General features: G+C 30.4%; 1 protein-coding gene across 1 annotated transcript in view; it reads left to right on the top strand.

Annotated features, from left to right (window-relative positions):
• LOC121124567 (glycine receptor subunit alpha-2) overlaps positions 1 to 14,752 on the top strand; it is a 68,981-nt gene extending 54,229 nt beyond the window's left edge. Inside the window, exon 3 of the mRNA XM_040719725.2 lies at positions 14,077 to 14,752. Within this exon, the coding sequence (XP_040575659.1) occupies positions 14,077 to 14,630 (554 nt within the window). The 3' untranslated portion in view covers positions 14,631 to 14,752. The remainder of the gene's footprint in view (positions 1 to 14,076) is intronic.
• The last annotated feature ends 414 nt before the right edge of the window (positions 14,753 to 15,166 follow it).

Here is a 15,166-nt window from a genome sequence, read left to right on the forward strand (position 1 = left end):
AGTAAAATTATTTTGCCGATAACGGGTGCTTGCACCTGTAGGTATTGAAGCATTGTCATTTCCAATCACACAGTCATTTAGATATTAAATGTGGTAGAAATGTTGAAATATTTCTCATCAATAAATATGAGATGGAATATGGAATAGTAATTCCATAATGGGATGAATTGGCTCACTAAGAAATTATTTTTGGCCTTTTTTCTGTTTTTATAAAAAGGTTGCCAAATATATACGGGGAATAATATTTTCAAATAAACGGCAAACTTAAATGAGGAAATTGTAATACTTGTTCTAAAAATAAATTTTGGGCAAATAAAATTTGTTGGAAAATACCATTTATATCTCACAATGCTCGAACACTTGTTTTTTGTATAACTTTCAAAACTTGATGCATACTGAATAAATCTAAATACTATTCAGACAAGTTTAAATTTTAATATCATTTCCAGTTTGTCATATTAGTTTAAACTACTTTTATTCATAAATTTCGAAATGTGTATCTTTAAACCTTCAAAATCCACAAAGTAGGGTTACCAAAAACTTTTAAAAAAAAAAAAAGGATTTTCATAATACTTATCACACAAAAAAACTTCGAAAATGTGTATAAATGTGTGAATGTCAATGGAAGTTATATTCTGAATCGTTCTTTCGTAGTGTGAGAACAGGGATAGTTGACACAAAATTCACTTATTAGCATATTACACATCATTAAAAATCCATATTCAGATATGATTTTTTTGCCAAAGTTCAAAACAATATGCTTGTTTTGGTACACATTTCATTACAAAATGTATGGTACTTTTGTAGTAATATGAAACTTGAAGTTGCCTTCGTTTTCTCAAGTTGTTCCCATCCATGCAGTAAGTTGACACAACAGTAATTGCCAATAAATAATAATAGTATTAATATAAGTACATCAATATTTTATTCAAACAAACAGAATATGATTTAATTAGTTTTATTCTATGATGATTTTGGATTGAGATGCGAAAGAGATGCCTTCTAACCCTCTTCGATCATGCAACAGATAAATTAGAAGTTGTCAAAAAAAAATTAATAACATTCGTAACTTAATTTGAAGAAAATGATTTGGAAACTTCCGGAGTGTACTTATGTATCCTTTCAATATTATTAGAGGTCTATTTTATTCCAGCATTTAAGATTCTAACTCATCAAGTAATATACTTTTTTGGTTTTTTGGGGGGAGTGGAATCCTAAACATTAGAGGAAATAACTGAGGATATGATATAGGATATGATGAAGGAAATTTATTCATAATATCCTAAGTCGAGGCTGTCTTACACGAAATGGAGACGAAATTCATCTCAGAGTTAGAATGGGATGAAGTAGAAGCCAAGAATGAGAAGATTATTCTTCAATAAGTTTTAATTCCATAAAAACAAAGGAAAGTAAATTTTTTTCCTGTCCAAAAAGTCAAAACTTCAAAAATAAATAAGGATTTGAAGCCAGAGATACTCACGACATACTCGACATTGGTGGATTTCAGATCATGGCAGATAAGTCACATGCTCTACTTTCAACAAATAAGATGAGACAAATGAACAAAGCAGAGAAACAGGGATATTTAAAAAGTTATATACATGAATTTAAAAATACAAAGTATATATCACGCACAACAACTCCAGGCTCTCCAATAATGGGCATCGAGGATATTTCAAATGAAATATATTTAAAAAAATCAGGTCATTCCCCTCCTAACGCAAGGTTATGGTTATGGCTTCTTTCAATGTCATTGAAAGCAGAGAAAAAGTTATCAGACAGGCATCTCAGTCATAGATTACAGAGTTACCACCACTCCTTTTCCTTACAAAGATCGACAAAGACAACTACAAGAAATATCATCATCCACCAAAACTTACATGTAAATGCTATAGATGTGGCAAATCAAATACACCACATTAACCTTTTGAATGTCTTTCTAAAAATGAGACGTGTAAAAATGTAAAAGGAATGTCCATTTAGAGAACATTTGCTTACATGGGTACCGTCTGTCCTCGTATCAAAATTGGAGAAGTCTAAAAAAGACATCACAGCATACGTTACTCCAGATTTGCAAAATGAATTAATTGTTTCAATGCATTTTCTACAAAAACTGAGGATTATACTTGAATCTTTTCCTCAAGGCATTCAAGTATCTCCACATGAATCAATTATTTGTAAGACAGTATCAACGACATGGAATACATCTTTCCAAAATATAAAAACAGAAGTGACGGGAATATCAAATGAAATTAAATAGTTGATATCAAGCTGTAACTCATGCAATGAGCTAGGCTCTTCATTACCTCTAAAATCACTGGCCAATCGAATCCCTGTCTTCCCACCTAATGGAGGTCAACAGGAAAACAAATATTGTCACTGTGGACTGTTATTCAGGGTGGCCCCTCATAATTCAGCTACAAAAGGATTCAACTTAGTTAGTCACTGATATCATGTTGACGTGGTCTGAAGATTGGGGGCTTCTAATGTATATTCGAACGGACAGTGGACCAAAATTCCGGATGGAATTCGAGGACTTCTGCAAAGATGTTGGGATTAAATATTACCTCACATCCCCATACTCACCCCAAAGGATGTCGTCAAATTAATATATAAGATTTTCAAAAAATCTAATAATTGGGCTTCACATTGTTCATCCCTCCTGGAATGGAAAAATAAATCCAGATCTGACGGACTCAGTCCAGCCTAATATATATTTGGCTACTCACAAAGAATTCGGGTTCCAGCATTGTTCGCCGTCTACGATTGCATATCACCTTCCATTTTGATGGAAGAGAGAGAAGAAGATAGACCTCTCAACCAGACAACATTACGATCGCACCCTGCTAAATCGAAACCCTTTGACTCCTGGCGATCATGCTGGGATCCAAAATACTAACACAAAGATGTGGGACACATGTGGAGTAATTAGAAAAACATATTAAATACAAAATGTAGTTAAATATAGTACTTAACAATATCACCAATTGGTTAAAATTATCAGAAAAACTTATATATACATTGTATTTCCATTTTATTTAACAAATTTTTATATTTTAATAATAAGAAAAGCTGTAATATGTGGTGCACATATGATATTTGAACAAAAAAAAGAGTATTATTAATATAAAAAAAGTAAATTTTCAAAACTTTTAACCCCTTAAGTATTTTTTTTAAACGGTTCAAAATTTGTTAATGTTACCTCTTGATACCATAAACATACAATATGTTGAAAATTGAAAATATGAGGGCCACCCTAATGCACACTGAATATAATACATAACAGATTTACGTATTTATTCGAAAAATACCACACATACATATAAGTCGTTTGAAATGTGGATTTCTGGGATATTGTTTCAAATATTAGATAACATAAATCCCGGCATACTTATGCTGTAACATTAAAGAAAAAATAAAACCATTGTATTTAATGTATCTTTACATTCCTCGATGCTTTAATGGAATTCAATATGTACAGTATATCTCAATATGACTCAGCCACTTTTTGAATCAGCAATATATTTCTTATTCTTTTGTTTAGAGTAAAACTTTTGAAATTGTTTTCTTGACTCTATAACTTTTTTAATTTGTTTTAAATTTGATTATATGTCAATAAACGGCAAAGTTATTTTAAAATGTTTGAGCTACTAAAAAAGAGTAAGCAAAGATTGTTTACTTCTTTTTTTTAAATAAATATGCTTACTGTGGACTGTGTGGTCAATTTTATGAGTATCAGATATATCAACAGAAATACAGAGGTCTCATGTGTTACATATTATATATATGAGATGGTCAAAATATTTCCAATCAGCCATGCTGTTTATCGCGGGCTTAAATCTGATGAGGAAGGTGGCAAATATCTCTTTGCCTCTTTAGCATTCGAGCCTCCTATACCTTATGACCTCTATCAGTCCTCGTGTATAATGAAAATTCCAAGTCACCCTTTATGGTCCTCCTGATGGTCGTAGTAGCCACAGAGAAGTCGTTGGCGAGGTGATTCATCGATTTGGCGGGGTTTTCCTTTATCTACTTCTACAAACTGGACTGGAACTCCCAATAACTCTTTAAATTGTGCAATCCACTGCTTGCTTACCTTCATAGACCATTTCTATGATTATTCATCTTAACCTCCTTGAACCCCAGGCTCCTGGAGCACTTCATAATGTGCATAATCCTCATCACCTCAGCTTCAGCATTTATTAGATCTGAGACGCGTTACCTTTTAGATTCTTACTTAGTTATAATGACAATATTACGAAATATATATAGTTTGTTTATGCACAGAGAATGAATCAACCAGAATGTGAAAAAATAGACACCAAGCCTTTTTATACTAATGAGAAAATTAAAATTAATAAACATTCCTCGTTTTGCTGCCAAACCATGTAGTTATAATTTATTAACATAAAAATAGATTGTAAGCTCAAATAATTAAATAAGTACTGTTATTTAAATTATATTTACAACTTTTTTTTTTTTTTTTTCGGGGGAAGCCGCGGTTTTAAACTATTTTATTATGTGTGACCAAAGTGTAATATACAATATATAACATAAAAATAGTTTGGCTTTAATGGAAAAATAGCCGCGACTTCCAAGGCTTTCAATCATAAAATCATAAATCATAAAATCATAAATCATAAAAAGCTCAAATCCTTACTTATATTAACCATATACAGTTATTAAGTTATCCTCTTATTAGGGTACATAATGGCCTATAAAAAAACATATGATCCTGTATTATGAAGTAAAATAGCTAGAAAAAGAATAATCCTAGCTTTCATATGTTCGTTTTTATCCCAGTCTGATTTTATGTTGACATGTCACACCTATAACATCGGAATTAGAGTTTTAAAAAATTATTACGAACAAAAGTTTCTTAAGGATACGTTTTATTGTCTACTTACAGTAATACTAATAAAAGTTACGACACAGCCCTTAAAAAGACTGCATTTGTAATTAAAAAGATAATCTAATAAGGAGACATGGATTACTATGTACTTATTTTAAAGTCTTTATGTATGTATATTGAATATGACAAAGACTGCATGAAGTGTCAAAATCTGATTAATTATTTGAAGTATTCTCTGTATGACAAAATAGTAAATATGATTATTGACTTGATATTTATTTTTTGAAGGTTCTGATATATATAAATTAAACATTTCCATACCATTTGCAGCTCACTAGAGTTGTAAATCGTAGAAATTATCTGTACTTTAAAAAAATTAACATTGTAACCCTGACATTTTGAAAAAGGTTTAAGAGCTAAAAAGGGTATTCAGCAAAGGCATGAACATCAGTATTAAACTCCTTACTTAATTAATAATCATTAAATGTTTTGCAACCCGTAGCCACCTAAAATTGGGAAGTGAATTTTCTGCTACGGTCAATTCTTGTATTGGAATTTATGATAGGGCTTGTTCAATCGTCCTTTCGACTTAGAATACGAAGATATTTCCCATACACCGTGATGGCTTTAATTAATACTTTTTCAAATGAACATAGGACAAGGAGTCAGCAAACAGTGTGGTGCTACTGTCGTTTGTAAAGAGAAAAAAAAGCTTCCCTTTCGAGAAAAGTTCATCACATTTTACATTATGAATCGAAATTACGTTGTTATCCAACACTTCCCATTCTATGCTTATAGGATTTTCAAGGCTTTTACAGAAATATATCTTTCCCCTATTCTTATGTATTACGTTTATTGTCGATTCAAAAACTATGTAGTTCAGCCCCAAAATTTATTGAGCCAATTAGAAACATGTTTTTTTCGTGGGAGGTGAATAACTGAGGCTTTTTGGAACATTCAAGTGACACTAGAATCAGTAAAGTGACATCAAATGTATGGTACCCTTATAGCTATTGATTTTTCGAAAGCTTTTGACTCTATCAGACACGTTTTTATTATGAAGACTGTTAAGAAAATCTTGCCAAAGAAATTTTATAAATCAATTTGATGTCTACTTTTTAATGGAGCTTCAAAAATATCTATAGACAGTGTTGGAGCGTAAATCAATTGAATTGAAGAGAAGTTGTCCCCGGGGAAATCCTTTACTTTTCGTTTCGGCAATTGAAGTTCTCAGTAACATTATCAAAAGGTAATATGGCGGATTTGGTATTCAACTAAAATCGAGCCGGAAAATAAGATACTGTATGCAAATGATATTACTCTTACGGTAGAGGATAAATCGGACAAGAAAATTATTAGAAGGGTCAAAATTATCTTAGGTTACTTAGACCAAAATTCGAGGTTACATAATATGAGAAAGTTTAGAAGTTATTTAGAAGAAATAAGTGGGACAAATACGGAGTAACATTGGAAAACAGGATTTCCCTTAACAGTTTGATCGATAAAAAAATAGCAGAGTGGATAAATTTTAAGTAATACAAAAGGATTGGTTTATATAGCGCACAAGTAATTCCATGGATCTGATATAAAGCTTCTACATCTCTGATAATTGGAGAACATCCGATTATGGAGGAAAAAAAGAAGCCTTGGAAAGTTATATTAAAATCATACATTCCTTTACTAAAAAGAAGCTAGGAACAACTTAGAGGTGGACTTGCCACGATTTCTACTATCTTCCCTAAGATATTCGAAGATGTTTTCTTAATTTAACTGTGAATCCGGATGTATGTAGGAGGCCTTGTATTTTTTCGAGTTGGATTTGGAAGTGGATTTTGTTTGGAACGAAAATGATAAATTTGCAGGGGGTCCAATTATTTTCTTTTATTGGGGCAGCTTAGAGAATTTTGTAGTTGAACTATGCCTTTATTTATTATGAGTAAATGAATTCCTTGCAAGGAAAAGCTTTATTAGAAATTAACAAACCAATAAATATTACATACTTTGTGCGTCAAGATAAAAACAACCTTGAACAAAAATAAGGAAAAATGAAAAAAAATCAAATTAATTATTTTACTTCATACATTTTATAGACATATTTCAGTGAATAATTATTCAAATTTGGGGGATGAATTAACATATCCAATAGTTTTAAATATAGTTCAGACACTTTATTTGATTTGAAAAACGTATATTGGCTTTTAGATAAAATCTTAGATAATCTCGTCTTATTCTTTTATTATGACAATCAATTTTGGATCATTTAAGTCAAATTTGCAGCGTCTGAAAAAACTCGTGGACAAATACAACATGATCCAAACTCAATTTTTTTAAAAATGATTCTTCCTGCTTTGTGTTCTGACATGCCAAATATGTAAATACTCTATTTTTGGTCACCAAATACAAATTTTAATGTTGATATTTTATTTCTGTACCACGATTCAACCTGCCCTTACAGTTCCTATATTCTAATAGGAAATTAAAACTATGATTATTTTATTCTATATTTTCATTCTTGAAAGTAATTGTTGACATAAGAATAAATCCGTTTTTAATTATTTGCATAATAAAAGCACCCGTAAATAATTTTATTAAAGGAAAATAAATTTAAACCCATTTTTCTTCCCTATGGCTTCCTTGCCTTTTTTTCTGAAAAAGGTATATTTCTTCAACATAATAAAAGTATTATTCATTAAGTTTTTTTATTTTTGCACAAAAAGATGTCATTGAAATAGATATAAATTGTATATATAAATTAAAACTTTTAAGCTCGAAGAAACTAGCTACAGAAAAACATTTTTAATTGTCATACCTATCTAAAACTGTAATTTTGTGCTTTATAAGACTGATTTACTAAGAATTTCAATTTATAATATTATAAATATGTATTTGTATAAGATAGTCAAAACTTCTTCATGTAAATAATATGATGAGAAAGGATCAACAGGAATTTGTATTCCTGTTCTTTTGGAAACGGAGTGTTAGTATATAATTACCCAGTAATAATAACTTAATAATTCATTTATTAATCAAAAAGCATAGATTTTGAAGTTGTCATAAGGTATCTAGTGAGACGAGGGAATCGACAGCTGACAACAAAATACGTATGGTATTTTTGTGTTAGGGAGGTAATATGTATAATACTCTAACAAGGATAGGCATCAAGGAATGAACGAGTTAGGACCTTGATGAGAGTATGCTCTAAAGGGATGGCTCCAACCTTGCTTGAGTCAAGGATAAAGATAGTCAGCTAAAAGAAAGCATTGCCCTAGTGACTCATAAAGATGACGAAGTTATGATTGGCAGAAGACAGGACATTATTAGTATTCATGTTTTTCATTACCATTCCGGACAATGCAATAGGTAGAAGTTATTTTTTTTATATCAATGTGTAGAGGTTTGGAAAAGAAAAACCGAAAATGAACAGGATAATCTTGCCATTTTGAGAAAATATTGTGAAAAAAACAGCTCAGCTGTCATGAGGTTTCATCATATTATCTGTATGTAGCTATGAGATGAAGGAAATAAACTATAGATGTACCAATGCATCGGAATCAGCAAGATATGGACTTTTTGAAGTTTTGGAATCGGTCATCGGAATTGGCTTAATAATGCCGATTCCACGGACACCTATGCATAATTATCTATACATTTAATATGACTTTTTTGACCATTTTTTTGGAGACCGAATTACGGTTACAAATTAACAAATATCTCTACTAGACATAATCGTTCAGACAAGACAAATCCAATAATAGAAAAGAAAGTGAAAGTAAAGGGAAAGTTTATACAAATTTTTAAGTTTGTATTTGAAATGTACTTGAAAGTAAAAATTTAGAAATAACCACATTTTTAGTCCCCCGTAAATTTGAATTGTATCATGAGTCGTTTAAAAAGTTCTTAATGGTGGGGGTGTGGCTGAGTGGGGTAGTCTTATACCATTAAGTATAATGTTCAAAAATTTATTTTTATTTATAATGTTTATATTATATATGTTCTTCAAAGATATTTCATGGATCAGATGGATTAATTCTAATACTATATAGTATTTAATTATTATGTCTAATCAAAGCAACTCCATTTGATCAATGGGAGAGGGGGAATACTGATGATTTTGTACTAAAACTGTAAATATATATATTTAAAAACAACCTACAATCAAATATAAAATTTCATTATTGTGTACACATTTTTTGATATGGGTCAACAGGCTTTTTTTGTTGCAAAATATCATATTATAAAAGTGAATTGTAGTGTTTCTATTGCTTAGCTTTCTAAAGATATATCACATAACAACATATGTTATATTATACTTTTGAGTGCATAGTTTTTTTTTGTTTGTTTTTTTAATTGTGTCAGTTGTTGATTAATAGCTTTATATTTTTTATGTCACTTTAAATTTGACATTAATTGATAAATATCAAACAAATTTGAGAAGATTGGATATAAATATCATAGCGTATTGCATCTACATATCAAGTCAATAAAATCAGAAGCATTTTAGGCATGTTAAAAAAACGAAAATCCATATGGTGACCTTGACAATATGAATGATGTTTTGGAGAAGAGCAGCTTAGCTGCCATGCTGTTTCATTAGATCAGCTACAAACAGCTGTGACGAGGCAGGAGAAGCAAATAAGCATGGTCATTGACAAAAAATTACTCTGATGTCGATCCTCATTTCTAATTTGAGTCCAATCAGAACTTACAATTATAACTCAGCAACAAATCTTCAAGCTCACTCTCTGTCATTTATTAGTAGTTCAATCAGGTTCGAAATCTTGTAAAAAAGGAAATTCATGTTATCTTTACTATTTATAGAAAGTTTTGAACAAGAGCAGCTTATCTGTCCTAAAGTTTTATTAGATTAGTATCGTCCGTTCATAAGACTAAAAATATCCCTTCATATTTAGAATAGAATTACTTCGATATCAATTCTCAATTCTACTCTGAGTCCAACATGGACTTACTCTTACAATTTAAACTAACTATGAAAATCTTGTGTATTTTGAGCATGTTAAAATAAAGAAATTCGCAGGCAAACATTGTAAACAGGACAATTTAAAGAAATTTTTTGGAGTTAAGTATTTTAGTTGGTATGACATTTTATTAAATCAACTACAAGCAGCTGTTACAATTATAAATTATTTTTTACAGTGCTCTCACTCAGCACCGTAAACGCAGAAGCCATTTAACAAGTTATGCAACCTTTTATTAACATTGTCTTTCCAAAAGTGTGATGAGGAGACAATAAATTTACTATATTTCAACTATTCTCTTAAATGGGATTTTAAAACAAGGCACGAAAGGTCAACACTACTTTGAAGTTGAAGGGTTTAATGATTAATTCTTGTTTTACGGCTTCAATTTGAGCTAAAAATTGTTTTAGAGCTGAATTTTGTTGCATAATTTGTTTTGTTTTTTGTCTTGTATCTGCTAAATAAAACTAGAAATATATATATAATATGAAAATAATAACTAATGTTTTACTTACATAACACAGCTTATCATAATATTATAATCAATTTGATATATAATATTTGAAAATAATAACTTGTAATAAATGATATCATTAAGAGTCTACATTTGGTAAATGTTGATGATGAAATCTACCTTCACAAAAGAAAAAAGTAGAATAAGATATCTATTAGGGTGTCACTAACTCTGTACTTAAAAAAAGCATTTTATTTTCATTCCCTCGCCTTCTCAATTGGTTCTAATTTTGAAATTATACTTCACTACCTAAAATGAAACATTTTAACTTATTTCAGAGGTGGCCCATATTGGCGTGTAAACTATTTACTACAATAGTAAATTAATCAACATTCTCTATTACTTTACAACACAAATAAAACGAAGAATAAAGGTAAATTTATTGTCTACCGATAAGAGGAGAGTGCACCAAATAATAGTTTTGTTTTTATTTTCAATATTAAATTGTATAATTGATCCATAGAAATTGATTTAATATTGAAACTACAAAAACCCACAAAATTTGTAAAGATATTGGTATTGGCAAGTCATATATTTAATTTTATAGACAACGTTGCAATTGTATCTTCATCCTATTTTAAAGAATTGGAGATTTCATTTTTTTTTGTTATAATTGTACCTTCCAATATGAATAATTATTTCTGAAAATGTGGATTTTATGTGGTCATCATGTCATCCACTTGAGGCCTGTAGGACTTGCACAAAGTTGAGTTTCTATGGCCGTATGGTTATTTGATGAGTCTTTCTGCCAACAGTAATCCCCTTCAAGGAAGTTGGCACCCATCTACGAACGTTGAGATACTTGGTCTTTTGATGGTGGTTGACGAGGATTCAATTTCAAAGACCAACACCGTTCAAGAACTCTTGAGTGACAATCTTGTGGTGTCTTCCACTCCCTGTCTTCTGGGAGGTGCCTTCAGTACTTCCTCCTGACCTTACACACAAGCTTAATGGAAAAATTAACAATGTTTGCAGCCTTGGGTATGACAATCCGTTGCCTTTTTGCATCCATTGTATTTGTTTGTTGTCGTATTGCAACCAATCATACAGCGTATGATAGATGATTAGTCGTGAGACTATTTCTTTGTTATAATCCAACATCAATTACAATTGTCTATTCGGGACTCTTATTTGTGTGCTACATTTTGCTTACATAAATATATATATAGATGTTCTTTCGGGTGCAACCTCCAAAAAGAGGACTATTTAATATTTTTAACGGAACTGACAGTCAAAAAGTTGAGTCTCTCTCAAGAAAGGAAAAAAACACTGGAGCAGTTTTTAACATGATAAAGCATTGCATGAGTGAGTGGAAATATTTATACTTGTACCTATGGAATTAGAAAAAATGGAGATGTGGAGTTATTGTTCGGCTAATTTTTGAATATGGAGTAGCGAGGGCCACCATTAAATATTAATATATGTCAACAATATTTTGTAGAGCAAACGTAAATTCTGAAGGGAACAAAATGGAAGGGTAGAGTACGTAAAAGACAAAGATTCATTTTCAGAGCCACCCTAATATCTATGTTTATTACCATTTTAGAATCCAAGTACATTTACATACAAAGGGTAAAGAATGGAATAATTTGGTTACGCATTTCCATTAAATGACATAAAGAGATATCTTCATACACGATCAAAATGGAAATAATATGTGTAAACATTCCCTATTTTTAAAAGAAATAATACAAGAGAAAATATTTATCCAATTATTTAGAAACTGTCCTGGGAAATATGATTCGAATGATATCTATAACTATTTATAAGTATTAGGAGGTAAAAAAGTAATTTTGTATTTCCGGCCCTTCTATACCTAAGTATGTCTTGTTTATGTTTGGTCACATCGAATCATGCGATAAAGTGTTCTGTTGGCGTATTACTATTGCACTTTTGACAGCAGTAAGGAAGTACGTAAGCAAAAAAAGCGTCGAAAGCGACTAAGAAAATTTGTAATTCATTTCGTTTTATGTTGCATAACACTAGTATGAGCGATTTTTCCCGCTCAATTCGGCCCTCTACAGTCAACAACTCAACGTCTTGAAGATGGCAATCCAACAGAAGCGGTCATTACTGTTGAATAGGAGAGGAATTGGGTTTCCTCGATGCTGCCGACCGCTATAATACTTAATAGAGGTCTGTGAAAATTGGTTGTCGAAGAAAAAGGGTCAAGGGCTTCCACGAGAAGGGCATTTATGAAGTTAGATTATTGTGGGAAACAATTTTATAAAACAGAACAGGGCATAAGTGGGTTTAATTGAATGATTATAACACTTCTTATAGAGCATAGAAATTAAGCAAAAAATACGAAATTACTTATTCCTTAACCTATTTTTTATAATACCAAACGAACAAAATATTAAAATGTGTGATGCGTCAACATTAAACCATTTTGAAAAAAAATCAAGAAAAGGAGAAAATCCCAATGTATTATATATATATGTATATATTGGAATGTACCATAATTACAAAAGGTCGGAACTGAGTAAGGCAGGAAGTTATTTTTCCAAAAAAAATCTCCTTCATGGTCATGTTTTGTGTTGAATATCTCTAAAATATTGAAAACATTTTTTTTTTTTTTTCATGTTGCTCCTTTTATTTTTTTAATCGAAGGTTTGATCAAAGAAAGTATTGTAAATTAGAAATATATCTAACAATAATATTGGATCAGCATTGCTCCAATTTCTTTTTCGTTATGTGAACAGTAAATAAATATACTCTTTACGTATAAAAATGGAATGAAGTACTCATAAGGAGAGGTAAATTAAAGGAATGCTGGTCAAATGTTATTGTTAGATATACTTGTTATCTAAAATATTCTATGTAATAAAAATCCTGTATTTCGATTTTCCTAAATAATTTATAAGGTGAAAAATGAAAAACAATCAATTTTCCCAAAATTTTATAGGTTTTCAAATAAATACGCGTTCATAAAAAGACGGTTTTTCTTGTCCAGAATCATAAATAGAAGTAATAGCTTTATTTTATTTTACATAAATAAATTTTAAAAATATATTTCAGAATATTAAATTGTAGAAATTGTATCAAGAAACGAGATTTGATTTGTAAAAATGAAGAATCAAAACAAAATTTATGCGCGTAATACTTGGTACCAAAAGATTGGTTTATTTATTTGCGACATCTTTAGGACTAAACACTAATGTTGAAAGATAATGAAGTATCTCGATTCAACTCGAAAAAAATGAAGTGAACGACATAAAACAATCATTTTTTTCGATATTTTACAGATTTTTAAATCAAAACGTGATCAGAAAGGACATTTTTTGAGACAATTGAAGGTTATTTGGTTGTGAAGGTGAATAAAATGTTAAAAAAATCTTGCGATACCAAATTCTGTACTTTTATCATTTTGGTACACCCCATTATTCATGCTCTACAATATATCATAGACATAATTAAGGCTTTGTAATAAAATTATATTAAAGCGCCCTGACATAGCCTTTCAAATAGAATCTGTCCATTTCTCAATATTTTATTGTGATTTGGGTACTTTAAGTGGAATTTGCGAACACCCAAAAAGTTAATAAGAATTATTTGCTCATAGATATTGACAATCAGTTGCCAAAGAATACAAACACTATTAATTATAAGAAAAAAATATTCTAACATGTAATAGTGTTGATGAGTACATTTATGAGTTTGAGTATATTTATTATAACAATATAAAGAAAAAATAAAAACTTAAAAATTAATAAGATTATCTTTCGTTTCAGGGAATTACTCAGTCGCAGGCTTCGAGCTAACACTACAAAGAAAAGTATCCCATTATATAATTACCTACTACCTTCCCTCTGGGATGTTTGTGATTGTGTCCTGGATCAGCTTTCTAGTTCCACCTGACATCGTCCCAGGTCGCATGACTCTTCTCGTCACTGTTTTCCTCGTACTCGTCAATATATTTAACACAATAACTACGAATATTCCCAAGGCTGAGGGGCTTACTGCCATTGAGGCATGGGTCATTGTGTGTGTTCTCTTTGTCTTTGGAGCACTGATTGAGTATGCAGGGCTTCTACTCAAAATTAAGCTTGGATCTACACGGGTACGTCAACCCAGTAATGGGAATGAGGGATCCATGATTCTGAATGGGAATATTGATGAACGAAGATCCAATCGTGGAATCATGACAAGGCGGAGACAAAGGGAAGAGATGTCCCATGCACGATTAGATATTTTATTTCTACTTTTGTTTCCGCTTTTTTTTTTAATATTTAATGTGATATATTGGTTATCTTTTTTATATGGCCCATGTGAAAATTGTAAGTAACAATATGCATCATTTGTAAAAATTTAAACATTCACCTACATATTATTATATTATATAAAATCATAAATATTTACTAAAATAATTATATAGAAATAAATCAATACCTATAAATAAATTTATTCTATATTAAGTTATAATAAATTCATCACTTACTCAAAAAAAAAAAAAAAAAACTTTTCTACTATAACAAATTTTGAATAATTACTAAATAAAGTATTGATCCGAACTGTACGAGTACACATATAATAATCCCTTAACTCCAATATATCACTTATTTCAAAATGAAGAGATTTTGTGATTTAAAATGTATTTTGTTTGTAAGATTAAAAATTGTGATAGTTTTTGGAAGCACAAAAATTAAATACGCGGCCTTTTCTCTCCCCCAAACAAAAAAATATTTTGAATCAAAGAACATCCATGATTCTAAAAAGGATAACTGTAAGATTATAATATTGGATGTTGTAAAATGAAATCTATTATTTTCTAAATGGATGGCTTCAATGATGTTGTATCCTATAAGTGTAATCACTTTTTAC

The sequence above is a fragment of the Lepeophtheirus salmonis genome, chromosome 9 (genome assembly GCF_016086655.4).
Source record: "Lepeophtheirus salmonis chromosome 9, UVic_Lsal_1.4, whole genome shotgun sequence".
Lineage (NCBI taxonomy): Eukaryota > Metazoa > Arthropoda > Copepoda > Siphonostomatoida > Caligidae > Lepeophtheirus > Lepeophtheirus salmonis.